This window comes from Miscanthus floridulus, chromosome 7 (genome assembly GCF_019320115.1).
Source record: "Miscanthus floridulus cultivar M001 chromosome 7, ASM1932011v1, whole genome shotgun sequence".
In the NCBI taxonomy this organism is placed as follows: domain Eukaryota; kingdom Viridiplantae; phylum Streptophyta; class Magnoliopsida; order Poales; family Poaceae; genus Miscanthus; species Miscanthus floridulus.
Window position 1 is genome coordinate 25466680 of NC_089586.1, and position 26789 is coordinate 25493468.

Below are 26789 nucleotides of genomic sequence, written 5' to 3' on the forward strand. Positions count from 1 at the left end.
ATATGTTGATTTTACAGACACAAGACCACCAGTGTTCACCAAGGCAGATGAACCATTGGAGGCTGATGACTGGCTTCAAACCATGGAGCAGAAATTTGATCTTATTCCATGCATGGAGTATCAGAAACCTGCGTTTGCTGCTCAGCAACTTAGAGGAGCAGCAAGTGCTTGGTGGGCGAACTTAGAGGCTATGCAACTAGCTGGCATTCCAATAACTTGGGCTGAGTTTGGTACTGCCTTCAAAGCCCATTATATCTTTGAAGGAGTGATGGCAATGAAGCTAGATGAATTCCTTGCTTTGAAGCAAGGGGATCAAACCGTGATGTAGTATGTGGGAAGATTCAATCACCTGTCACAATATGCATCTGAACATGTCAATACGGATGCCAAGAAGAAGAGGTGGTTTATGAGAGGTTTGAATACCAAGCTGCAAACAATGATGACAACATGCACCAATGTCACTTATCATGAGGCCGTAAATATTGCAATTGCTTCAGAGTCAAAGTATCGGCAGCATAAGGAGCTCAAAAATAAAAAGAGTATGCCATCTGGATCTTTTGGGGGAAATTAGAAGAGGCAGAGGGTGATTTATCATCCAGTACATCATAATCGTCCTCCTTACCATCCGCCACAGTCTCAAGCTGGGCAACAGTCAAATGTCCGTCCTACTATAACCTATCCGAATTCATAGTCGACCAATGCTCCTGGTGGCAATACTCCAACGTCCTAGGGTCACAATTATCTATGTTACAATTGTGGAAGGACCGGTCATTTCTCCAGGGAATGTCCATATCCCAGGAAGGCTAATCAAAATTATCAGAAGGCCCCTACCAATCAACAACAGGGTCAGACACCAAACAAGAACCCCAATCAGAATGCTCAGAAGGGCAAAGATGAGAGAAAGATAGGATGGGTGTTCTATATTCAAGATGGAGAAATTCCAGAAGGGGAGCCAGTGATAATGGGTATGTTTCCTGTCGCTAACCATCCTGCTGTTATACTTTTTGATTCTAGCGCATCGCATTCATTCATCAATAGAACATTTGTCATGAAGTATGAAATTTCAATTGGGGCAACAAAGGAAAAAAATTTTATACAGTCACCTAGGGGACATCTGTGTACTAAGGAGATGGTATACCAGGTACCCATAAACCTGGGTGGGCATATTTTTCCCACTACCATGATTATCCTTAAGGATCAGGATATAGATGTAATCTTGGGAATGAATTGGATGTATCAGCATAAGGCTGTTATAGATGCTTTGAATAGAATTATAAGGGTGAGTTTGCCAGATAGTAATTCTTAACTTCTCATCTAACTTCCAACCTTAAGAAGATCAGTGGGCAAAGTTTGTGCAACTGCTGTCAAGGAGATTAGAGATATCTCGGTAGTGTGTGAATTTCCTGATGTGTTTCCTAAAGATTTACCCGGTCTACCACCTGATAGGGATGTCCAGTTTAACATAGAATTGCAACCTAGAACAGCTCTGATTTCTCGAAGAGCTTATAGGATGCCACCTAAGGAATTAGCCGAGTTAAAGGCTCAGTTACAAGAATTGATTGAGAAGGGGTTTATCCAACCTAGTTCATCACCTTGGGGATGTCCAGCAATTTTTGTGAAAAAGAAAGATGAGACCCTGAGGTTATGTGTTGACTATCGTCCATTGAATGAAGTGACCATCAAGAATAAGTATCCATTACCTCGGATAGATTTGCTTTTTGATCAATTGGCCGAAGCCAAAGTTTTCTCCAAGATAGATTTGAGGTCAGGATATCACCAAATCAAGATAAAGCCTAAAGATATTCCCAAAACGGCATTTACCACAAGATATGGATTATATGATTACTTGGTAATATCTTTTGGATTGACAAATGCTCCAGCTCACTTCATGTATCTGATGAACTCAGTATTCATGCCTGAGCTAGACAAGTTTGTAGTGGTGTTTATTGATGACATTTTAGTATATTCCAAGAATAAGAAAGAACATGCGGAACATCTTAGAATTGTTCTGACCCGCTTGAGATAACATCAACTATATGCCAAGTTCAGCAAGTGTGATTTTTGGCTTAAGGAAGTGCAGTTTCTTGGACATGTCTTGTCAGCCGAAGGAGTTGCAGTTGATCCCAGCAAAGTGAAGGATGTGCTTGATTGGAAACCGCCAACCACAGTTCATCAAGTTTGGAGTTTTCTGGGTTTGGCAGGGTATTACCATCGGTTTATTCTAGATTTCTCTAAAATATCAAAGTCCATAACTGAATTGTTGAAGAACCAAGTTAAGTTTGTCTGGTCATCTGAATGTGAAAAGGCTTTCCAGACTTTGAAAAGACTATTGACTACTGCACCAGTGCTAGCCCAACCTGATATCGAAAAGCCGTTTGATGTTTATTGTGATGCTTCAGGTATTGGTATTGGATGTGTGTTGATGCAAGAAGGCCGAGTCATTGCCTATGCGTCCAGGCAACTTAAGCAACATGAAGAACACTATCCGACTCATGACCTGGAGTTAGCAGATGTGGTTCATGCTCTGAAGATTTGGCGACATTACCTGCTTGGTAATACATGCCATATGTATACAGACCACAAAAGCTTAAAGTATATCTTTACTCAGTCAGAGTTGAACATGCAATAGAGAAGATGGTTAGAACTGATTAAGGATTATGACTTGGAAGTACATTATCAGCCCGGTAAAGCAAATGTAGTTGCAGATGCCCTCAGTCGTAAAAGTTATTGCAATTGTCTGACAGTGAGAACAATGGGTTTGAATTTATGTCAAGAAATGGAGAAGTTGAATGTAGAAGTAATTCAATAAGAAAGTTTGACCAACATAATTGTTGAAGCCACTATTTGAGATTAAGTTATTGCTGCTCAGAAGGAAAACAAGGGTATAGCCCATATCAAGGAAAGAGTCAAGAATGGAAAAGTGGAATGCTTTAGCATAGATGATGAAGGTGTGCTATGGTTCAAGGACCGCCTGGTGGTACCAAAAGTTCCTGAGTTGCGGCAGTCAATTCTAGATGAGGCACATACTACTAGGTTATCTATCCATCCAGGAAGCAACAAGATGTACCATGACTTGAAGCAAAGATTCTGGTGGACTAAAATGAAAATAGAGATTGCTAGATATATAGCAAAGTGTGATACTTGTCAAAAGGTGAAAGCTATACATTTGAGGTCTGCTGGTGAATTACAACCATTACCTATTCCATCTTGGAAGTGGGAGGACATAAGTATGGACTTTATTGTTGGTCTACCCAAGACATCAAAGGGATTTGACTCCATATGGGTTATTATAGATCGACTCACTAAGTCAGCACATTTTCTTCCTGTCAAGACTATATATCCTATGATCCAATATGCCAAGATGTACTTAGCAAGAATCATGAGTTTGCATGGAGTACCAAAGACCATAGTGTCAGATAGGGGTACACAGTTTGTCTCCAGCTTTTGGAAACACTTACATGCTTCGTTAGGTACCAAACTTCTATACAGTATAGCTTATCATCCGCAAACTGATGGACAGACTGAAAGAGTCAATCAAGTACTTGAAGATATGTTAAGGTGTTGTGTCCTTAACTATTCCAATAAGTGGGATGAGTGCTTACCTTTGGCCGAGTTCTCATACAACAATAGTTATCAGGAAAGCATTAGAATGGCTCCATTTGAAGCACTCTATGGTCGTAGATGCAGAACATCATTGAGTTGGTCTGAACCTGGAGAAAGAAGATTCTTTGGAGTTGACCTTGTGAAAGAAACAGAAGACAAGGTTAGACAAATACAGAGTAATTTGAAGATAGCTCAGTCCCGCCAAAAGAGTTATGCGGATAGACGATGGAGACCATTGGTATTTAACAAAGGAGATTTTGTATATCTGAAAGTATCACTAATGAAGGGAGTTACCCGTTTTGGTGTTAAAGGCAAATTGACACCTCGATACATTGGACCATTTCAAATTTTGGAGAGGTATGGAAAAGTGGCATATCGCTTGAAATTACCAGAACATCTCATAGCTGTGCATGATGTATTCCATGTTTCTCAATTGAAGAAGTGTCTCCGAGTGCCTGAACAGAATGTTGAAGTTGAAGGAGTGGAACTAGAACCGGATTGAACTTATTCCAAATATCCTATCCGAGTGTTAGATTAGAAAGATCGTGTTACTCGAAGATGGACAATCAAGTTCTATAAAATACAATGGAATCAACATTCAGAAGAAGAAGCTACCTGGGAATCAGAAGATTACTTATTAGAAAAATTTCTAGAGTTTCTTGCGTCAATATAGAGTAATGATAGTTGAGCTAAATTGTTACAAATTGTGTTTTGTAAAGGGACCTCAGCTATTTTATGGACAGGTTTTGGATGTTTTTGGACTGACACATTTCCTTTTCCATTACTTACTCTATGGCTTTGAATCTCGGGGCGAGATTTCTTTTAGGGGGAAGGATTATAACACCTCAGGTGTTTAAATACTAAAAACTGGACATATCATCATATGCATTGCAAGGCATTGGTCATATTGCAAACCTTGAGATGCATTCACTAAAACAAGTTTATATTTATGATATAAGTATTGCTTGGTATTCTTTGAATCAAGTTTGAAACCTTTGTATTGATTTGAAATTCCGAAAACCCTGCTTTTCAATATTTAAACCCTACCCTAAAAATCCATTTCAAAATCGAAGCACATTTTGGGGTTGAGCCTTAAAGAAAAAGTGTAGAGCTTGACAAGTTATACAAAGTTTGTTTTTGGAGTTTTTCAAGTTGTTTACAAAAATTGGGAGTAATTCAAAAAGGCGTAATTCGTTACATTTCCCCTATTCGAATTCAAAAGTTCATTTCAAAATCTAGACTGAATTTGGGGATGGTTATAAAAGCAAAGTTGGAGAACTTTTGATTTTGAACAACTTTTGTTTTTGGAGATTTTTGAGTTGTTGTGAAAATTTGAGAGTAATTTATGAATTTTGGCGAATGGCAAACTTGTAAATACTGTGAACAGTGTTCACCGCCGTAGCTACATGGCCGGCGACCTTCTTCGGCATTCCAGGCGCGTCGTGGCCATCCTTGGCGTCGCGCTGGCGCGGAAATGGCTCTGTTGTGGCTTCCTTGAGCTTCTAAGCCGCGCTATAAGTACCGAAACACCGTCGTCGTCGTTTTTCTTCTTCCTCTGTTTTCATCGCCGCCGTCGTTGTCATCGCTTCGACGAGCTCGCATCGTCTCCCCAGCGCCGTTGCTGTCACGGTAAAGGTCGCTCCAGTTCTGTCTTTCTCTTGCGCATCGACCCAGCCAACTGTGGTCGACTGATTTTGCCAGGAATCCGCTGTCCACGTCCTTCTTCCTCGTGGCTGGCAACTTCACCGCCGCGGGCATGTCGTCATGGCCAGAGCTCTCCGGTGAGCCGTTGCCCATGATCAGTGTACCTACGGCTTTGTCTTGATGCTGTAGTACTTAATCCGTTGTTGTTTACTCGTTTTGATCACTGCAGTCGCCGGTTCTCCAACACCGACGACCTTTGCTCCACCGTGATCACCGTGGTCATCGTCACGCCTCTCCGTTGCTCCTCCGACCTTGTGCTCTACTCAGTCGCGTTTGGGGTGAGCTGCTGATGCTTCCTAGGCAATCTATTTAAGCTTTACAGGTCTCACATCGCCGGCGTAGCGCTGCCGTGCCACCGCATCCGCCATGGCCGGCGTATTGCTCGGTCCAGTCCGTAGCTAGTCCAGCTTATGCCCTAGATCGATGCGCCTAGTCGAGGGTAGTGTTTTGGTACCTTGGTTGTCACCGTTGGCCTCGCCGTCAGCGAGAAATCGCCGGTCAGCGCCGTCGTTGCCGTGGTCAGCGCGGGAGGAAGGGGATGACAGGTGGGGTCATGGTGTCAGCGACTCAGTGATTTCAAAATGGATTTTTCTATTTTCAGATTTGAATGAATAGTGTCTATTTTTGTTATTTTTGTATAGATTTATTTAGAGCTCCAAAAATTATGAAAATTTTTGTGTGACCTCTCTATGATGTATATTATTTAGGAAAAATATGAAATGTTGTTTTTCAGTACTTTTTGAATGTGATAAAAATTGCTCAATTTATTAATAAATGGATTTCCATGATTTGCCACTTACTTATCATGTAATGAACATTTACTAAAATTTTGAGCTCAATTAGAATAAGTTGATTTATTTAATAATTTTGAATTAAATAATTAATTCATAAAAGCAATAGTAACCTTTAATGATTTAGGTTTTGTTTGAAATTTTGGATTGAGTGATGACCTTAGGTCATTTGTTGATAATGATCCTTGGCAATTGATGTTTGTGTTACGAAAAAGATTTAGCTTGTTTGACTTACAACTGTACCGCGAATGAAAGTTGTATTCAAATTGTTAATTTTTGCATCCATCATCGAGCATCACGTTTCGTATTCCGCATCATGTTAAACATGGCATTGTTATTACGTGTAGTGAACGAAGGGGAACACGTGGTAATTAATCAAGTTGTTGAGGAGGTTATTCCATCTGTTGAGGTCGGATCGAATACTTGTGAAACGTCGCAGGAACCAGACTTTTCCATCAACGAAGGCAAGCCCCGGATGCATGCAACCCTACCTTGTATTTTATAAATTGATTTCGCTTTTGCTTCTCTTTACTGCATTAAGTGATTAGGAGTCAAGTGAAAAACAAATTGGTGCATTACCAACCTTGTTATTCCATATTTACCAAATTACCAGTTTTAAATTCGTATATGCCTAGTTTTGCTTAGCTATGCGTAGAACGATGAAAGTCGGGTGATTACCTGTCACCTACGAACTTTAAACAGAATTTTGGTCAACTTAGGTTATCATGTGATATGGGAATGTGGAGTAATAAATCTAGACCGGGCGGACTTGGTGAGTGTGAGCCACAAGACATGGAGGTCTTGTGAGCGGGTTCTTTTCGCCTGTGTCGATTAAGGCACGTCCGTTGTTGAATTGTATGATGTGAGAAATTGTAGTACTAACCACATACTCCGGTAAGCCTTAACTTGGCGATTCTAGTACGAGAATGGCTACTCACGCACTAGGAGTGGAGAGATGGCGGGAATAGCATGTACCCATGTGGCCATGGGCTGGATTGGTGGAGTACCGACCGAACATAGGATAGCAGCGTCCAATCGAGTACAGAGAGGTTCCAGAGCGGTGGATTTGTGACCGAACGCGTCCAGTGGTAAGTGACCAGACACTGGCAGCGTCCGATCAGTTGTTCATGGCTCCAACGGTCGGGACGACTCCAGCATTCGGTCAATAGCAGAAAAGTAGGATTTTGTCCCCAACGGCTACTTTCTTAATGGGGCTTATAAATACAACCCCCAACCGGCCAAATGAGGTGAGTGGAGCGGAGGAAACATACCAAGGGTGTTGATACACCATTTTAGTGATCTCCACTTGCATAGTGCTTAGTGTTTAATTAGGAGATGAGCGTTGGTGCTTTGCGAAGTGCTTAGGTTGATTAGACCACCGCTTATGCACTTGTTCTAGGTTTAGACCTAGTGTTTAGTGTGGTTTGCATACCTCTTACCACTCGATGCTTGCGTGCACTATTGTTGTACATCGGAGGGGCTTGTAGTCTTGCGAGATCACACTAACCGCGTTTGTGGTGTGGCCGCCACTGTGTATCGGAGGGAACTAGGCCCGTGACATTTCGGCCAGAAGCTTGATAGTGAAGACAGTGGGGAGCATCCGAGAGAGGCTTGCCGGAAGGCACATCGGAGACCCACTTGCGCGTGGGGAAGGCCCGAGGCTATCCATGGAGTTACCTGACCGGGAGCTTGGCCCTTGCGAGGGATTCCTTGCGAGGGGCTCCAATGAGGACTAGGGGGAAGCTTGCACGCTTCTCGATACCTTGGTAAAAATACCAGAGTCATCGATGGGAGTTTGCATATCTCTACCTTGCCCTTTAGCTTCCGCATTTACATTGATTGCATTACTCCTTTTGTAGTAGAGATAGCAACACATTAGCAAAAATGTAGTTGCACATTTAGATAGTTTGTCTTTTGCATATGTTTTGCTAAGGTTAGAAAAAGAGGCCATAGTTTAGAGTTAGAATTTTAAGTTGCCTAATTCACCCCCCTCTTAGGCGTCACAGGCTCTTTCAATTGGTATCAGAGCCGGTTGGCTCAATTTGGACCTTTGGCTTAACCGTCGTTGAGCCGACGCTATTTAGAGTGGTTGGGATGGATACCTCTAGGCCTCCACACTTTGACGGCACTAACTTCCTCTATTATAGAGCTAGAATGGCTTGCTACCTTGAGGTGGTTGACTTGGGAGTTTGGAGAGTCACTCGTGACAGGATGAAACCCATTAAGAATCCCGATAAATCCACGAAGAGTGATGAAAAAGAAATTCATTTCAATGCTAGAACAAAAAATTGCTTGTTTGAATCTTTTAACATAGACGTGTTTAACCAAGTATTCACCTTAAATACGGCAAATGAAATATGGTTAAAACTCCAAGAGCTCCATGATGGCACAAGTAATGTCTATGAACAAAAACATTGTCTAGCTAAACAAAATTATGATTCCCTCAAAATAAATGATAATGAGCTTGTTCGTGATATGTATTCTTGTTTGAATCTAATTATCAATGAGCTCCATTCTATAGGACTAACAAAGCTAGATGATGCGGACATCATGAGGAAGATCATCTCCGTGCTACCACAAAAGAAATATGCAAGCATCATCACCATCCTTCACAACATAAAGGACTTGAGCACCATGGCCCCGACCATAGTCATTGGCAAGATAGTGTCATTTGAAATGTCACGGAAGATGGGTCAAAAAGAAGCCTCTTCATCAAGCAAAGGCAAAGCTCTTGCATGTGGCAAGAAGAAGATGAAGAGCAAGCAAGTTGAGACAAGCTCAAGCTCAAGCTCCTCAAGTGAAGAAGAAGAAGATGATGAGGATGATGAAGATTCAAGTGATGATGATCATTCTTCCTCCTTGACCTCCGACCTTGATGAATAATCAATCAAACTAATCAACAAGGTGGAGAAGATGATCCAAAAGCTCAATGTCAAGGGTGTGCCCATCCAAATCCAAGATCTCATTTTTACCAATCAAAGAAATGAGCAAAGAAAGAGAGGATGCTATGGATGCGGCGAGTTAGGGCACTTTGTGAAAGTTTGTCCAAACAAGCCCACACCCAAGACAAAGAAGAAGGTGTGCAAGAACCAAGCCCTCACATCAATAAGGTCATGGGATGATTCTTCAAGTGAAGAAGAACACCATCACAAGAGGCAAGGACACAAGCACTCATCATCAAGCTCTTCACGCGTGTGCCTTATGGCATGAGGTAACGAAAGCTCATCCTCTAGTGAGAGTGATAGTGATGATGAAATGCCTTCTTATGGACAAATTGTGCAACAAAATCTTAATTATGCTAAAGTTTGCACTAGTCAACAAAAGAAGCTCGGAAAAATAAAAAAAGCTAGATAGTTCACAAGAAACATACAAAACTTTGCTTGAACAATATGAGAATTTTGCTAATCATAATGTTCAACTATCTACTAAAATTGAGCAACTTGAGGCTAATGCAACAACAAATGCATGCACAATCAATGATGAGCAACTTATAAAGAAAAATGAAAAATTAAAAGAAAAGTTAGCTAGCTCACAAGATGCTTATAAAAGTTTGCTTGCTAAAATAGAAACCATGTGCAAACATTGTGATGAGCTAACTAATAAAGTTGCTAATCTTGAAACCGTTAGCACAACCCCCACCAAGGCATCTAAAAAGAAAAGTTCTATCATTAACATGTCTAAAAAGGATGCCTCTACTTCTTGTAATGATTTATTTTTAGACTCACCTTTGTGCAACCAAGTTTGTGTTGAGAAAGTTATTGTAGATACATGCACACAAGAAGTTGCAAAGGAGAATGAGCAACTCAAGCAAGAAGTAGCTCGCCTCACCAAGGACTTGACTCAAGTGAAAGGCAAGGCGAAGCAAGCCCAACTTCATCAAGATAACACCATCAAGGGAGTGAAGAAGCTTGATGAAGGACAAACCGTGGTTTGCTACGTGTGCCACAAGGAAGGTCACAAGTCCTATGAGTGCAAGGTGAAGAATGGGGGAGAAGCAAAGAAGAAAGAGAAGAAGCAAATAAGCAAGCTCTCCAACACCTACACCAACAAGGTGGACAAGAAGGCCTCCACACCTTATCTCTTGAAGAAAAGAAAAATGACAAGGTGGTGGCCATCAAGGTGTACAAGCAAGCCAACAATGGGGTCAAACGCTTTTGGGTGCCAAAGGAAATCATCTCCAACATGAAGAGCACCAAAAAGGTTTGGATCCCGAAAGGGAAGTGAGAAGTCCTATGGACGTCGGGGAATTTGGAGACTTGGCAAAGTATGGATGCATTTCATGGGGTGCATCATGATGGACAAAATCATTACCAAGTGGGTTAGTGAATACTATGGACCCAAATTCCCCTTTCCATGTTAGGTAACTAGATTCAATTTACTTTAATTGGTATTAGATTTAAATTTTCCTTTCAATTGGTATCTTTTAGCATCTAGTTATTCTTCATGCCTAGGTTTGCATTTGCATTTTTATATATTTCTGTCATGCATACACTAGGTACCTCATATGGCAGGCTTGCTCGGTTTCATTCTTTTTCCTTGGAGCAATCCTTCATGGTTTAAAATTGTTTAGGAGCACGGCACATAGCTTATCCTTCAATTATTCATCTAATATGTGCCAAAGTCCAAATTGAAAATAACTTCTCCCAAATATCATCTTCAAAAATGATTCTCACATTCATGTGAAGTCATCTTTCAAGTGATATTTTTTATTCTAAAATCAATGTGCATGTTTCCTACAAGTATTCCATACTTGTGTGCATAAATTTAGGGGGAGGTTACTCTACAAGTTGGATGCTTTGAGACTAATACCTTTTTAAGCTTATCATGTGTGTAGTAGTCACATTGCAAGGAAAATGGAGTCCCCGGAGTTAAGCATCATACTTCAAATATCCACCACCGATTGCAAGTGGTAGAAATCAAATTGGTTTCCACATGTGGTATTTCTAAACCGATATCATCATGTTGACTTCATTTTGATATTTATATGCTTTCTCCATGCATTATATAGATTAAATTCCCTTGTACAACACTTTGCCAATTATGCATATGCTTTGCCTTCTATCATACGTATGCATATATTTAGGGGGAGCTTAGTCTATATAATGTGAGAGTCAAATTTTGTGATCTACTTCACTCTACACTCAAAGGATCACAAAGTTTGACACTCCCTTGTGCTACTAATGTCTTCCTTTTTGGTGTTTGATTCCAAAGGGGGAGAATTTAGAGGACCAAAAGCAAGCATTAATTTATAGTAATGGTCCAAGAAAGAGAGGATAGTGGATTGTGGATTAGCCTATGTAATGTGGAGAATTTGTAGGAAGCAAGGCTTAAATCCATAATACCACATGGGGACATTTGCAAGGGCAAGATAAGGTTTATGTAGTCTTACAAGTAGTATCTTTTAGCATCATATAATCTTGCCTCTTGCATTGCAGCCTAGCAAGTAGGTAGTTTTTAAAATTTCAAAATTCTATTATTTGCTTGCTTTGGTCGTGTTGTCATCAATCACCAAAAAGGGGGAGGTTGTAAAAAAAATGGACCCTAGGCCTATTTACTTTGGATTTTGGTGTTTGATGACCAACACAACCAAATTGGACTAATGAATTTGCAAGTGATTGTTTTGTAGTTCAATAGGATGCAAGATGTGACTTGGACAAAGCGACATGATAATCCGATGATCAACACCTCAAGGAAGACCTTAGGAGCACAAGAGAAGATCCAAGATATCAAGCAAAGTCTAAGCATGAAGATATGAACCAAGCCGCATGCAAGATCACGAAGAAACGAGCTCATAGAGGTGACCAGATGCTGGACCAGATGTTGGAGAAAAGCGACTGTATACTCCGATCAGGAGGCTCGACAACAGCAGCAGCGACCGGATGCTGGACTGGACGCGAGCGGCAAACCGACTGGACGCAGGACAACAGTGTTCGATCGAGTACAGAGAGGTTCCAGAGTAGCGGATTTGCGACCGGACGCGTCCGGTGGCAAGTGACCGGACGCTGGCAGTGTCCGATCAGTTGTTCGTGGCTCCAACAGTCGGGACGACCGGACGTGTCCGATCAGGACAATTGCAGCGTCCGGTCAGTAGTAGAAAAGCAGGATTTCATTCCCAACGACTACTTTCTCAATGGGGCTTATAAATACAACCCCCAACCGGCCAAATGAGGTGAGTGGAGCTAAGGAAACATACCAAGGGTGTTGATACACCATTTTAGTGATCTCCACTTGCATAGTGCTTAGTGTTTTATTAGGTAATTAGCGTAGGTGCTTTGAGAAGTGCTTAGGTTGATTAGACCACCGCTTATGCGCTTGCTCTAGGTTTAGGCCTAGTGTTTAGTGAGGTTTGCATACCTCTTACCACTCGGTGCTTGCGCGCACCATTATTGTACATAGGAGGGGCTTGTAGTCTTGCGAGATCACACCAACCACGTTTGTGGTGTGGCCGCTACCGTGTACCGGAGGGAACAAGGCCCGCGATGTTTCGGCCGGAAGCTTGATAGTGAAGACGGCGGGGAGCATCCAGGAGAGGCTTGCCAGAAGGCACGTCGGAGACCCACTTGCGCGTGGGGAAGGCCCGAGGCTATCCACGAAGTTACCCGACCGGGAGCTTGGCCCTTGCGAGAGATTCCTTGCGAGGGGCTCAAACGAGGACTAGGGGGAAGCTTGTGCGCTTCTCGATAACTCCGTAAAAATACCGAAGTCATCGACGGGAGTTTGCATATCTTTACCTTGCTCTTTAGCTTCCGCATTTACATTGATTGCATTACTCCTTTTGCGGTAGAGATAGCAACACATTAGCAAAAACGTTGTTGCATATTTAGATAGTTTGTCTTTTGCATAGGTTTTGCTAAGGTTAGAAAAAGAGGCCATAGTTTAGAGTTAGAATTTTAAGTTGCCTAATTCACCCCCCTCTTAGACGTCATAGTCCCTTTCAAGCTTCTTTATGTTCCCGTGCTGGTTGTCAATGTTGTTTCTTTTGGACCTGATGTGTTTGGTTGTAGAGGGGGTAGAATGCATTAGCACATGTTATGACAACAGAGGTGGACCTCGTCTTAAGTAGGACCCGCCATAAGGTCAAGGGTCAGTTTACACGATCCAGATGCTTAGGAATATTGGATGTGTCTTAGAGAATCAAGGAACCTTATCTTAATAAGTCGGATCGACATAAGGTCAAGAGCCGACTTACACAATCTGAATGCCTTAGAAATGAAGGTGTCTTGGAAGAAAGTCTATGAACTAAGGACATGTTTGATCCATAGAACTAACAATTAATTGACTAATTTTTAGTTTCTAAATATCTAAACAGACGGAGTAATTATTAGTCCACTAGCCATGGACTAGTTATTAGTCTAAGTGCATCCAAACAAGCCCGAAGAACCATCCTCTGGTTGATAGTTGATATACAGATTTCGTATATGATCGAAATCCTCTGAACCATGCATGGGCCTATCAATAATTCAATATGGAGACCCATCGTACACGGTAAGGAAACAAAAGCATACACATACGCGTCCTTATGATTCTCACGAGTTGTCAATTAATTTTCATCAGATAAACTTTGCTCACTAAAGACTTATTTGTTTTGAAGTGACTAAACTTTAGGGACTAAACTTTAGTCACTTTTAGTCCCTAAAGTTCCAAACAGAGTGAGACTAAAAGGTGACTAAAGTGCTTTAATCCCCTCTAATCCCTTGGAGGTGACTAAAGATGACTAAAGTAGTTTAGTCCCTAAAGTTTAGTCACCCCAAACCGAATAGGCCCTAATCAGTAATTAATAAAGTCACGAGGGTTTTACCTGTGTATCATTAAAAAAATGGTCATTACCTACAAGCCGCTAAAAAGTTCGAGCGCACCCAGGTGTCACTAGCCGAAACTCTTTTGTCCTCCACGTTATTCCGTCCACTCTTACCTCTAACGGTATAAACTACGGTGAAAAAAGTCTAAAATACTCTCATATGTGAAAACTATACAAAAGTTCGTTATTTCTCTGGTGCCACTGATCCCCGCACACGCCAGCTCTATTGGGCCAGTGGCCAAAGTCTGGACAAACCGCATTCCCAATCAGATTTTGAGAGCTCCGAATCTCTCAATCCACTAATCTTTTCACCCGAAACCTTAAAATTCTAAAATGATATTGTAGTACGTTACACTGGATAGAACTTTTGTTAAGGCTACTAGACAAGTTGTTAAGCATTTTTGTAAGAAAACAACCACTTAAGCGCCCAGTTCGTTTGGCATATAAGTTGTACTTTTTTAGTCAACGGACAATATTTTTCTCTCACAATAAATCAGTCAACAGTACTTTGAGCCATGGTTTATCAGCGAAGCGAACATGCCAAAGGTTCAGTGATGAACGTTCACATGGTCTGGACTGTCTGCGTCGACGCCCTAAGCTCACGCCGGCGTTCGGCTGCACAGTCGCACTATCAACCGCGCCCGCTCCCTCTAGCCTTGCACTGTTTGCCTCGCCCTTTGTGAGCGTGCCAGCTCTGCTCGTGCGCCGTGGGTGCTTTTGCCTCGCTGCACCGCGCATCGCCTGGCAGCCGCACTGGCAATTGTCGTAGCATCGCCATGGCGGGCACGCTGGGCAGACAAGCTCCACCACGCCACGTGAGCCACCTACGCTGCTAGTCATAGCTGCCTAACCTGCCGCCTCACGACGCTCGCTGTGCCTTGTCCCATCGCGTGGCTGCCGCTCACGTGACTAGGACCACACGCCATGGCCGCCATGCCGTAGCGGTCTATCATGCCGCCAGCTGCCGCGCTTGCGGTGCTCGTGGCGTCGGCGTGGCCTGCCTGCATCTCGCCGTCGCGCTGCGTGGAACAGCTATGTCAACCACGCTGAGACCCGCCGTAGCCTCGCCAGTCACCACCGATCCATCCCGTCCATGGCCTAGCGCTGCTATCTCTGCCATGGCTGCTGATGTTGCGATGCTTTTGCCACTGGCCGTGCTTTTGCGGTTTTGCCTCGCTGCGCCGCCGCATCGCTTTGGCATTTGGCAACCAACGCAGGCACGGCCTAGAGCCGCATCGCTTTGGCATTTGGCAACTACTTGCCAAGGCACGCTACCCATCAATCCATATCATATAGACAGACGCCATGGCAATGCTTTCGATGGGGCCGCAGCGGCTACTGCTCCTATTCTCCACCATTTGCATCTGGACGCCCATGGCCGTCGCACAAGCCGACGACGAGGCCGCACTGCTGGCCTTCAAGGCCATGGCACTACGCGGTGGCTACGGCGAAGCACTGGCCTCGTGGAACAGTAGCAGCACCAGGCATGCCCGATTGTGCATGCACGCAGGAGAGGGGCATGGGTGGGCTAGGCTTCCGGCGGCCGGTGCTTGGCCGTGCTGCGCGGCGGCCGAGACTCCAGGACGGTGGCACTCGGCGCGTGGGCAGGGATGACTACGGCGCTGGGGTGTCGGTCGCGTGGAATTCGGCGAGGCGGCGGTGGCGGGGACAACGCGCTGCGCGACCACCAGGGTGGCGGCACGGGCGGGTCGATGCGGGCACGTCAACTCGATGCGCGGGTGAGATCAAGGCGGCCCGGCGTGTAGCTGCAGTAAGCAGGGCAGCCGCACAGCGCGGCACGACGAGGAGGCGTCTGTGCTCCGGCGTGGCTGTGCATGGCAGGGTCTGGCGTTCGAGCGTGGAGGCTACTGCGATCGGTGGCGGCAGCGCGCGGGCCAGATCTGCCCTGGCCACCGTGACCGCGCGCACGCGATCTCCGCCTCGGCCATGGAGACTGCGTCGGAGATGGAGGCCCTGTGGCCGTCGAAGACCCACACATGATCTGGTCTCACGAGCGCAAGGACTGAGGGCGGGCGGGACGGGCGAGTGCGGCAGACAGCGCCGTCCGAATTTTTTATTTTTAAGCTTTTTTTTAATTTTTCACAAATATGTCCCTAGAGGTAAGATTTTAAAATCTAAACCCTTAGCTCGATGCCATCGTTGCTGGCGACGAGCTTACACGTCTCGGCGCCAGCTCTTGGGCTCGAAGCAGACGTGGCGGTGACATGGCAGACTGCTCGACACCAGTAACCCTAGCGCCGAGCTCGACGCCATAGATCCTAGCGTCAAGCTTGGCACCGTAGTTCCTGGCGCCGAGCTTGGCGCCATGATCTATGGCATCGAGGTGGTGTTTCAACTCTGGCCCCAATCTTCTTGCCTGAGCCGTCTTCCTCTTCTTTCTCCTCCATCTCAGGTTTTTTCTCTCCCCACTTCGCCCTACCTCACGAATCGGTATATTGGACCTTGGAAACTTTGATTTGATCCATAGATCTTCGAGAGCAAGGTATCTTCGCTCCTCTCCTAGTTTTTTCGCATTGATTCGGTATATATTAGTCGGATTTTTGAACCTAAGAATCGTTATTACTTAGGGTTTCATGCAATTTTTAATATTTGTATTATACCTAGGTAACCGCAGCGCATGTTGTTATGTTATGGGTTTATTGTTGTGCATAATATTGAAAACCCTAGGCTTAGGGTTTAATGTTAATTGCTTTCGGTTCTTAGAACGAAATTGGTTGTATTGTAGTTATGGTTCTCATTGACATTAATTTGTGACGTTTTGATTTTTGTTTGTTAAATTACATCCATTTTGTTAGATGCAAGAAATGTATCGGTAGGAGTTTTGGCGAAAACGGGGTTGTCCTCGAGAATTATACTTCGACGCATCTAGCAAAGATGCCCCCGTCCCTCTTGTCCTCTATATCTCTAACTGTGACTGTGGTTTCCCGGCCCACGTGTTTCAATCGAAACATCCGGACACAGCGGCGCGTTGCTTCTACACATGCAGTCGTTTTAATGTAAGAAATTATTTTGACTATCTTTTTTTCTTTATTTATGTAAGTATGCTAATAATATTTTGTTAGAATCTTATTGTGTAGGACCATGAGAGGTGCTTTTTCTTTTAGTGGATCGACGGTGTAGACAAGTTTGACCCTAGGTACCTCCTTTTTAACAATTGGTTTAGAGGGAGACATCCACGTGAGCACTTCAAGCAGTGGGTTCCACCTCTCCCTACCCCCCCCCCCCCCCCACAAATGATGGCTAAGGAAAAGCACCTAGCCACAGTTAGACGACTCGAGGAACCTCTTCTGTGCGAATACGGGGATCGAGCTGTGATAAACCCTGAGAATACGTTGGAGTTTGTGTGTCCGAACAAACACGAAGTAAGTGAAAAGTGTATCTATTTAAATGTTTAGCTCTATGTGTGCGTGTACTAATGTCTCCTCTTTTAGGTGTATGAATTTGTGAAGTGTCGCTTCAAGGAGTGGCTCTATGGTCCTAAGAATTAATGGCCAGAGCCACCAAAGGCAAAGGAAAAGAAGAAAAAAAGGTTAATTTACAAAGCACCTCCAGTCAAGTGCGAATGTGGTGTTAAATCCAACTACGGTCTAATCCCTTCAAAGCTTGGAATATGCCATTATTGTGGCCATATGGTTGACTATGATGAGGTTGGTTATTTTTATGGTAAACATGAAATCGTATTTTGTTTCTTTTGCTAAGACATATATGATATAATTTTTTTGTTTAAACAGATCACTAGGAAATACAGGTGGGAATGTTATGATGGTCAAGCTAAGTTCTTGGATAAACTGAAGGGGAGACAAGTAATTGCACAGAAGAGGGGATATAGACCTGACTACGTCAACCTATTCATTAAACATCACAAAGACAAGATGCGTGAGTTTGCTAGACAACGTGTTATTTATAACCCGATCGATGTTGGGCTTGACAAATGGGGATTGGAGAGACGGAGGGTGTTAGAGGAGGAGAGGGCAAGCAAGGAGGCAAGGGAGGAGACAAGAGTACAGATACAGGTCTTGAACGAGCATGTTGTTGCATTATGTTAGATTCTTGTAATATGTTAGAATCTAACATATTACAAGAATCCCACGCCGGCCAGAGGAGGGAGAGGAAGGGGCACCGTCGGGGCCTCCACCGCCGGCCGAAGGAGGGAGAGGAATGGGCGCCGTCGGGGCCTCCACCGCCGCCGTCGGGGCGGCCTAACCTGGAACGCGTGGGGAGGAAGAGAGTGGGGAGGAAGAGAGGGAGGAGGAAGAGAGTGGGGAGGAAGAGAGGCCAACTGCGCTAAGTATACCTATATATATATGTGTAGACGAATATTGGGCCAGCTTGGGCCTGATGGGCCTAGGCCTTTTCTGTGGCGGGCTTTTAACGTTGTCTGCCATGGTAAATTGATTTATCGTGGCGGACACCTTACGATGTCCGCCACGGTAAATAGGGTATTTACCGTGACGGGTATCTTAATATGTCTGCCACGGTAAATCAATTTACCGTGACGGGCAAAAGTACCCGCTGCGGTAAATAAAAAATGCCCGCCACGGTAAATCGTGGGATTTACCGCAGCGGGCAAAAATAGGTGCCCACCACGGAGTGCAAAAGTGCAACGCTGCGCATATTCGTTTGTGTAGTAGTGTCAGCATCTCAACATCACTCTCTGTTAGCTCTCCAATAGGGCGATCATCATCAGAATCAAGAGCCCTTGCCATCTCATATGGCTCCAAATCATGCATGATTTCAACACTATTGGAGCCACAGAATCCATCTTCACAGTGCACTTGCGTAGCAACAGGGGGCACATCCACATTCTCAGGAATGTCTCCTACAACATAAGTAGAGAAATGAGGAAAGAATGAAAGAAATGGATATAAGGAAGGGGGTAAGCTCCCAATAACCATGCGGTTAAGACACTTACTCCGATGATTCTATGTCAAAGAGATCTCATGAGGAGGATCTGCTCCAACAACATGAGTCTAGCAAGCATCTCCAACTACCGCATTGGGGGTAGATTGAGCATCGGAAATTGTAGGTGCAACCTCCACATCCATATCAGGTTCTGGGACAGGAGGATTGATGTGTGTCTGTTGACCCATTGCGAGAGAAAACCCATGAGAGATGGGATCGACTAACACCCGACACACAACCACGTCCAAACATTGTAGCTGGCTCTTCATAGCCGATCTCACATAGTTCTTTCAATGATCCGCACAACAAATTGGGATCATTCATCTGAGGATGTTGGAAGGAGAACCTAGGTGTAGTACACCCTCAACTGCAATGCCATCATCTCCAAGGCAATGCAGCTCCTCTCGAGCCCTTACAACTATCTCACTAAATAAAGGTCTATCATTGAATAGCACAGGCACGCTTTGCATGTCAACAAACTCAATATATCCATAGCGATCGTATTCAACGGTGCCTTAATGATATATGGTCACTAGGTTGTCCATCTAGTTCAAACACATAACGAAACACATGTCCTTTAGTCAAATTAGACGATAGATAGTACCTAACAAGTACTTTCTAAATATAAACTAAGTAAATAAGATAATAACTACATACATAGATACAGTATACTAACTAAATAGCAAGATCCTATTTAGTTAACTAAATATGTAACTACATATCTAAGTAGCTATCTAACTATATCTATGTACCTATGTATCTATGTTTCTATCTATCTACATATCTATCTCACTAGATCACTAACTAAATATACTACCTGAGTCATCACATTAACTAGTAAATAATAAATGCCAAAATTACTACACTACAATCAAAGCTAACTAAGTACGCACATTGCAAATTCATAATTTTTACCTATCCGACGATGGAGTCGCGGATGTCGACGGAGTCACAGCGGACGCCGGGCGTGGGTCAGGCCGACGAATAGGACCGGTGGTGGCACGACCGGGCGCTGCAGGTGCCGGGGCCGGCGGGGGCACAGCCGAGGACAGTGGTGGCGTGTGACGGGCGTGGGATGCCTGGTGCTCCACGCGGCGAGGACGGCTCGGCGGGCGCGGGCAGCACGGTGGGCGGCACGGTCACAGTCACGGCACCGGCGCGGTGGGGCGCGGCCAAGGCGGCCACGGGCGCAGGCATCATGTCGGGCGAGGCAAGGGCGCGGCGTGGGTGCGGGGACCAGCGAGGGAACCAGCGTGGCCGCGGGGCGCGGCGCGGGCGACCGGGCGTGGGGCGAACGCGGGTACGGGCAAGGGAGAGGGCGCGCGGGCGCGGGGAGGGCACGGGCGGCGGCGGCGGTGCGCTGCTCGGGCGAGGGAGGTGCGAGAGAGAGAGGGAGAGGAAGAGAGAAAGGATTGGGGCCCATACGTAAGATAGGCTCGGCGCTAGTAACCCTGGCGCCGAGCTCGGCGCCAAGATCTACGGCGCCGAGCTGCCTGTCATGTCACTGCCATATCTGCTTCGAGCCTGGCGCCGAGACGTGTAAGCTCGGCTCCAGCAACGATAGCGTCGAGCTAAGGGTCCAGATTTTGAATCTTACCTTGAGGGGCATATTTGTGAAAAAATTCAAAAAAGGGGTAAAAATAAAAAATTTGGCAGCGCCGTGGGGAGCAGGAAGGATGATGAAGGGTATTTTGGACTTCTTTACTAGCTATGCTCACATGTCAGGGCCGTCAAATAGTGCAAACATGATGGGATGTGAACGGAATGATGTGGAGGGCAAAAGAGTTCGGACAGTGGTATCTAGGTGTGTTCAAATTTTTAAATGACTCGTACGTAACAACCATCTTTTTTTAATGGTACATAGCTAAAACACTCTAAAGTCATTCTACAAATTTCATATATAGGATGCACTTACGACCTATCTTATTGTATATTATGGTAGAGTAATTCCTAAAACTAAATGCCTCACAACATTCGCATACATAAACTGATAAATCAATACGTGCGCAACCATTTCAATCGAAGGCTAGGATCATAGGTTGAACTGCGTGGCAGCTAGGGCCTCAATATGTCGTACAGAACTTTGATACTCCAAAGTAGGAGTATATACTAGCACATTTCTATATATCAAAGCAGGAAGGATTGGCCGCCGCTCAGGGTGGCGATCAACGGTACATATTGCCTCCATCTGTCGCTACAGCCCCTCGCCCCCGCTATGAAACCCCCGTCGTCTCTCCTCAACCCCGACGGCCTCCTCCTCTCTGCTCTCTCTCTCTCTCCCTCTCTCGATCCATGCCACCATGGTGATGGTGCACGGACCGCACGGGCGGCGCGGCGCGGCTGTGGCTGCCCTCCTCCTCCCCCTTCCCCCACCCCCTAAACCCCCATGGCGTGCCCTCCCCTCCGTCGCCGATCGTCCCCACAGGCGCGCGGCCAGCCAACGGAGGCCCTGACGTGGCCGACGGCTCTGGCGGCGGAGTGACCTTCGTGGTGGCCATGGATGACGACGGGGAGGTCATGTCGGCAACCTCGGTGGTGGATCTAAAGCGGCCGCTCACGGGGCCCCTCCCATTGGCGGATCTGAGGCTGGAGCATGGCGTGGGGCTCGCGCCAGCAACGGAGCCGCTGGATCTACGGCGAGCAGGCAGATCCAGCGCGAGGCCTCCCCATCGCCACTAGATCCACCTGCATGGGCTCCACCGATGGCCAGTGCACCGGCTGGATGGTGGCACACGTCCGCGAGCTGGCCCCTGCTACCCCCCGCACGTGGACGCCGCCGTGGCTGCCACCCCGACGTGGCTTCGTCCCACAGGTTCGCGCCTCCTCGCGCGCCGCGCTGGCGGCCCGACGCCACACCCGACCTGCTGCGCAGCGCTGCACGTGGGCCGCCACGGTGGCTGCCCCAACTGTGGTAGACGTCCTCAGCCACGGAGCGGCACGACAGGCCCATGCCGGTAGCCGCCACCGCCACTGCCCCCGCGCTGCCCCTTCCCGCCGCTCCGCGTGTGCTCGACCAAACCCTAGCTATTTGTGACGTCGCTGCGTCCCCCGCGCTGCCCCTTCCCGCCGCTCCGCGTGTGTGTGGGGGTGGGCCGCTCCTCAACCAAACCCTGCCTGCCTGTGCTCGCTGGCCATGCCCCTGGCCGGGGGTGGGTCCCCACCATGGCGTTGCCGGCGCAGGGCAGAAGCATGGCCTAGAAATCTCTCGTCCTCATCTTCCCCCTCTCCCTTTCTCCCACTGTGGCTGCGTATGGTGGCCGCACCTAGTGCGGGTGGGCCTCGACAGTGCCATGTTTGGTACAGACCAGTCTCAGGTGCTCGCGTTTCATCTTATTTTATGATTTTGCTTTTGTCTCTCTAATTTGTCCCTACATTGACTATGAATCATGTTCTATTGGTTGACCTATAATGCCTGCAGCTCCAATGTTTGCCTTCTCTGTGTTCATCTCTGGGAGGACAGCACCAATTGCCAGTTGCCACGTCACTATCACTGCTACAAAGGTTATGTAATCTCTCTCAGCTTAGCTCCATATGAGTGCCTGGGCATTTTGAATGTTGATCGATTTGCATCAGAGGCCACAACAGATAGTGTACTTCTCATCACTACTTCTTGCCATCTTACCTCACCACATTTCCAGAGTGGTGGTCACTTATTTCCCTTGTCAACAGAGCACAAATTGATATGTACATTTCGATTGCTACAGCGATGTTTAACTCCAGTAATATTCGCCATAGGTAGACTGCTTTGAAGTTTTCACACCTGCTATTTTTTTCTTCTTGAGCCTGTGACGAAAAAATTACGTACCCATTGCTCAAGCATATGATCCGATGTTCATTCTCTTGTGAGGTACTGGCCATGCCCTGTTATTTATATTATGCAATTTGTGACAGTAACCCGGTTGTCACCATGCCTTGAAGCTTCAAGTTGAAGAACAAATGATGATCGGTATGTTTCTGAAACCTCTAAAAAATCCTGTCTTCATTGGGAAAAAACTGACCTTTTTCGTTGTGCCAGCAGAAACTTTACAACCCTTTAAAACAACATGTTAGTTTGCAAAGAGAAATGTCACTAGGAATTACTATTATTTAGCTCACCCTTTCCTCTAAATTATATAGGCGTTGTGGTTGTATTTCCATGACATGTTTCTGCCACTCATAGTTGAACCAACAGAAAGCGAGACCAAGGTAAACATTTGCAACTTTTCTCTCACCGATCGACATGGTCACTGTAATTTTCTTGTCGTTCTGTAGGGTGTGGGCTGGTTAGACCTCCTCTCCTTTCATGTTGATTATGATTGGTCTCTGTACCAACGTGAAAACATACATATATTATACTTAGGTTCTGCAACCATGATGAGCAAAATAGTAGGCGAAGTACTTAATCTTCAAACTTTGATTATAGTTCTAATGTTTCCCAATATGCATATGAACATGACCTTTGTAGTGAAAGAAAATAGGTGCAAATAAAAAAGGAATGGGAGAGGGGGTGGAGTAATGAGTATTTGAGTGCTCTAAGTATTTATATTTATCTTAGCCATACATACAACCTAAGAGTTGTCCTGCCAAACTGGTATATTGCCCAATATGAAAATACCATTTATTAATGCTTATTTCTCAAACCAGATTATTCAGAGTATATTTATTAGGGGTTATTTCTATGGGAGTTGTATGAGGTTTTGGGATTGCATTACCTTCTGTGTGGCTAATAGATTAGGAAGCAACAAAATACAATGCTCCCTAGCTTATAAGAATTTATTCATGCTATGTTATTAACACATGACGTACTTCAGTCTATTATTATTCCTGCCAGGTTGATATGATGATGATGTCAGAAACTGATCCACGTGCTCTATGAAGACAACGGTGTCGTCTGCTGTCATATTGGTAACCTCCTACCTACGTACGCATTTTAAGTTAGTTTGTTTCTAAATACTAACAAGAAAGTGACAAATCTTTCAGTTTCGTGTGCATGAAATATCTACATTGAACTTCAAATATTGTTTCTATGCAAAGATTAAATAGATTTTTTACATGCACCTTAAACAGGTCATTTGCCGGCGCGTGCGATGGCGCAAGTAATGGACTAGTGAACACAATTTGCCCTAGATCGAGGCCTTTCCAAATATAGCATAATAATACATCGATCATTGAAATAGACCGTCAGATGCTAAGCAATCATCCTGATCCAAAATTACACAAGTATACAACGTATGTACTACTAGAACTGGTCGCTCCAGCAAACACGTAGTAGCAGAGTACACACTAGCCTGCTAATTTTAACCATGGCTAGCTCAAAACGGCATGCAATCACCAACTAGAGCTCGCCGCTCTAGCAAACACGTACGAGCGCATGCAGCAAGGCACGCACGCGCTGGATTCGTGCGCGCGTCACACCCGGCCCAACGCCCAATCCATGCATCGGCCGGCTCAAAAACATGGGCACGCGATCGACGCGCAGCAATAATCACACGGCCGGCACGCGTCGTCAGAACGTGGGCACGACGCCGTAGCCGGCGGCGAAGTCGAGCACGTAGGGGTAGGATGGCTGCTGCTGCGACGACCGCGCCGGCGCCGCGGCAGCCGCGTCGAAGTCGGCGTCGTTGTCGTCCGCGCGCTTCGCGAAGCGGCCCTTGATGCGCGGGCGCGACTCCGCGTAGGCCTTCCGGGACGCGTAGCGGATCGTCTTCTCGAACCGCCGGTTCTTCCGTTTCTCACGGTACCGCATCAGCCGCGCCTCCCTGCTCTCCGCGGCCGCCGCCGGCGTCGTCGCGACCCTGCCCGCCATGACCCCGTCACTGCGCTCCGGCACCGCACCCACGTCCAAAGACGACACCTGGACGACATACCAAAACCAAGTTCAGTTGGGTGCATAACTGCATATCCATCATCGATCATCCTAGGCTCCTAGTCCTAGCTATAGCAACTTGCACGCTCTTGGTCCTGCCTACGAAAGTAGGCTGCTGTGATATGATCTAGCTGGGCCTGGGAGCGCTGAGCACATGTAGCCTGTTGGCTGGGTCGTATTTAGCTTGTAAGCTCTTGGTCATGTCCTCTTGGTCCTGACTATGAAAGTAGGCTGCTGGTCTTACACTGTGGGTAGGAGTTGCAGCGTAAGGCAGGTAGGCCGCCTTCGACTGCGCGAAGTCGAGCTCGATGACGCCGCCGGTCACGCTCCCGCCGCGGCCGCACATCACGTCTGGGACCAGGCCGACCTCCGACGACGAGCCCTGCTAAACCAAAGGCGAGAGGAAGATTAGGTACTGTGCTACGTAATCTAGGAAGACTAAGGCTGTCTCCGGGAGACACACCGCGGGACCCAAATGAGTCTCCTGTAGCCTCCGACAGTATCCAGTACGAGTTGGAAGACTCATTTTGATACCAGAAAAAGCATAAGCAGAAAGACTCATTTTAGACGTGAGAAGAGACATAACTCAAAATTAAGTATTTTCTTTTTTAAAGATTCATTTACCAAAAGAGTTATCTTTTACGTCAAGACAAAAATAAATATTAAAGTCTTTCCTGTAGCGCCACAAAGGACACTTACGCTGTGCCCGAGCGACGCCGCGGTGTAGGAGCTGTAGGACGGCTTGGCAGCGACGGCTGCGGCGGCGACGCCACCACCAAAGTCAAGGTCCACAGCGCCTACGCCGGATCCGTTGTTAGGCACAACGCTGTCGGCGTGCGGGAACCTGCCACCAGCGAAGTCTTGGCCGAAGAACGGGTCCATGACGTCCGCGAACAGGAAGTCCAGCTTACCGGCGTCGACGACGACCTTGGCCGCCGCCACGGAGTCGTCGTCGTCCTTCTCTTCCGCGGCGGCGCCGAACAGCAGCGCCTCCGCGGCGGGAGCGGCCGCGCCGATGGGCTGCACGGGCACGCGCTCGTGGCGGCGCGCCAGCGGGTTGGCATCGTGGATATCGGCGTCGCACGCGGCGCAGAGCGCGGCCGCGTCGGCGCGGCACGTGACCGCGGCCGGCGCGCGCTCGCACACCTCGCAGACCCACACCCTGTCGTGCCCCGCCCGCGCGTGGCCCGCATCGCACCCCGCGCACAGGTACGCGCCGCCGCCCGGGCACGTCCGGCAGTGCACCACCGCCGGCGAGCAGCCGCACGCCCCGCACCGCCGTCCCCCGACACCCCAGTACCTCCCCACCTGCAGGGCCTCCATCGAACGTACGTGATCTCCTCGATCGATCGATCTCTCAACCGGCAGCCGTGATGATGGCACTTGCTAATGGCTTGCTGCTAATGGCAGGATTAATTAGCAGGAAAGCTTGCGAAGCTGGAGCAAGCTGCGACTATTCCTTGCTTTATAGGGGAAGAAGGTTGAAGCAGCAGCCGCGCCCGCGTTCGTCTTGTCGGGGTGGGCGCGCTTGTTGGGGTGGGAGGGACCGGAGATGGTACCCGTAGGTGGGACAGGGGCGGCGACGGTGACGTGGGATTGGGGGACACGTGGGCCGCCGCGGGCCAAGCGAAAATACGCGAAATGTTGATCTCGTGGATTTTTGGGTGGCGGAGGCCCACGTGCCGATGCCGGGTCATGGGAGCCGTGGGGCCCGCTCGAGCTATCGTCTTGGGAGGATCTAGCATGGCGATCACTGGTCTTGGGCCTCTTGGCCGCCAGGGATTAGGTCACTAGACAGCCAGGGTTCTGAAAATCGCTGTACGGATTACGCTATTTAATCGTAGCATCCCTGCAGCTTATCGCCGCGTGTAAATGCTAGATCATCAGCTCGATCACTAATATTTAAACTTCACGCTTAGACAACGGTTTAGGCTGCCTTTTTCCGGCACGACAAAGCCTAGCTTAAGCTTTATGACACAAGCTAACTAAACCGATGACCAAGGTAATTTGCGTGAGTATGTATGTAAACGATAAGATCGAGCAGCAGCGAGAAGATATTACGACGTACGAAAGCGGCAACTCAGACGCGTCAGACTCAGCCTCACCGCGCGGTTAACCTCAAGGA

At 46.7% G+C, this 26789-nt stretch overlaps 1 protein-coding gene across 2 annotated transcripts; it reads right to left on the bottom strand.

The window, feature by feature from the left end:
* Positions 1-23908: 23908 nt before the first annotated feature.
* On the bottom strand, positions 23909-26091 carry LOC136462876 (zinc finger protein CONSTANS-LIKE 3-like). Of its 2 annotated transcripts, none has more exons than XM_066461915.1 (3): positions 25364-26091; positions 24909-25049; positions 23909-24652 (listed from the first exon to the last, which is right to left on the bottom strand). In XM_066461915.1, exons 1-3 carry the CDS (start codon positions 25985-25987, stop codon positions 24305-24307), a joined length of 1113 nt encoding a protein of 370 aa, XP_066318012.1. In that variant the 5' UTR covers positions 25988-26091; the 3' UTR covers positions 23909-24304. The 2 variants fall into 2 exon arrangements, with proteins under 2 accessions (XP_066318012.1, XP_066318013.1); XM_066461916.1 differs by having other exon boundaries at positions 24909-25046; positions 25364-26090.
* Positions 26092-26789: the final 698 nt, after the last annotated feature.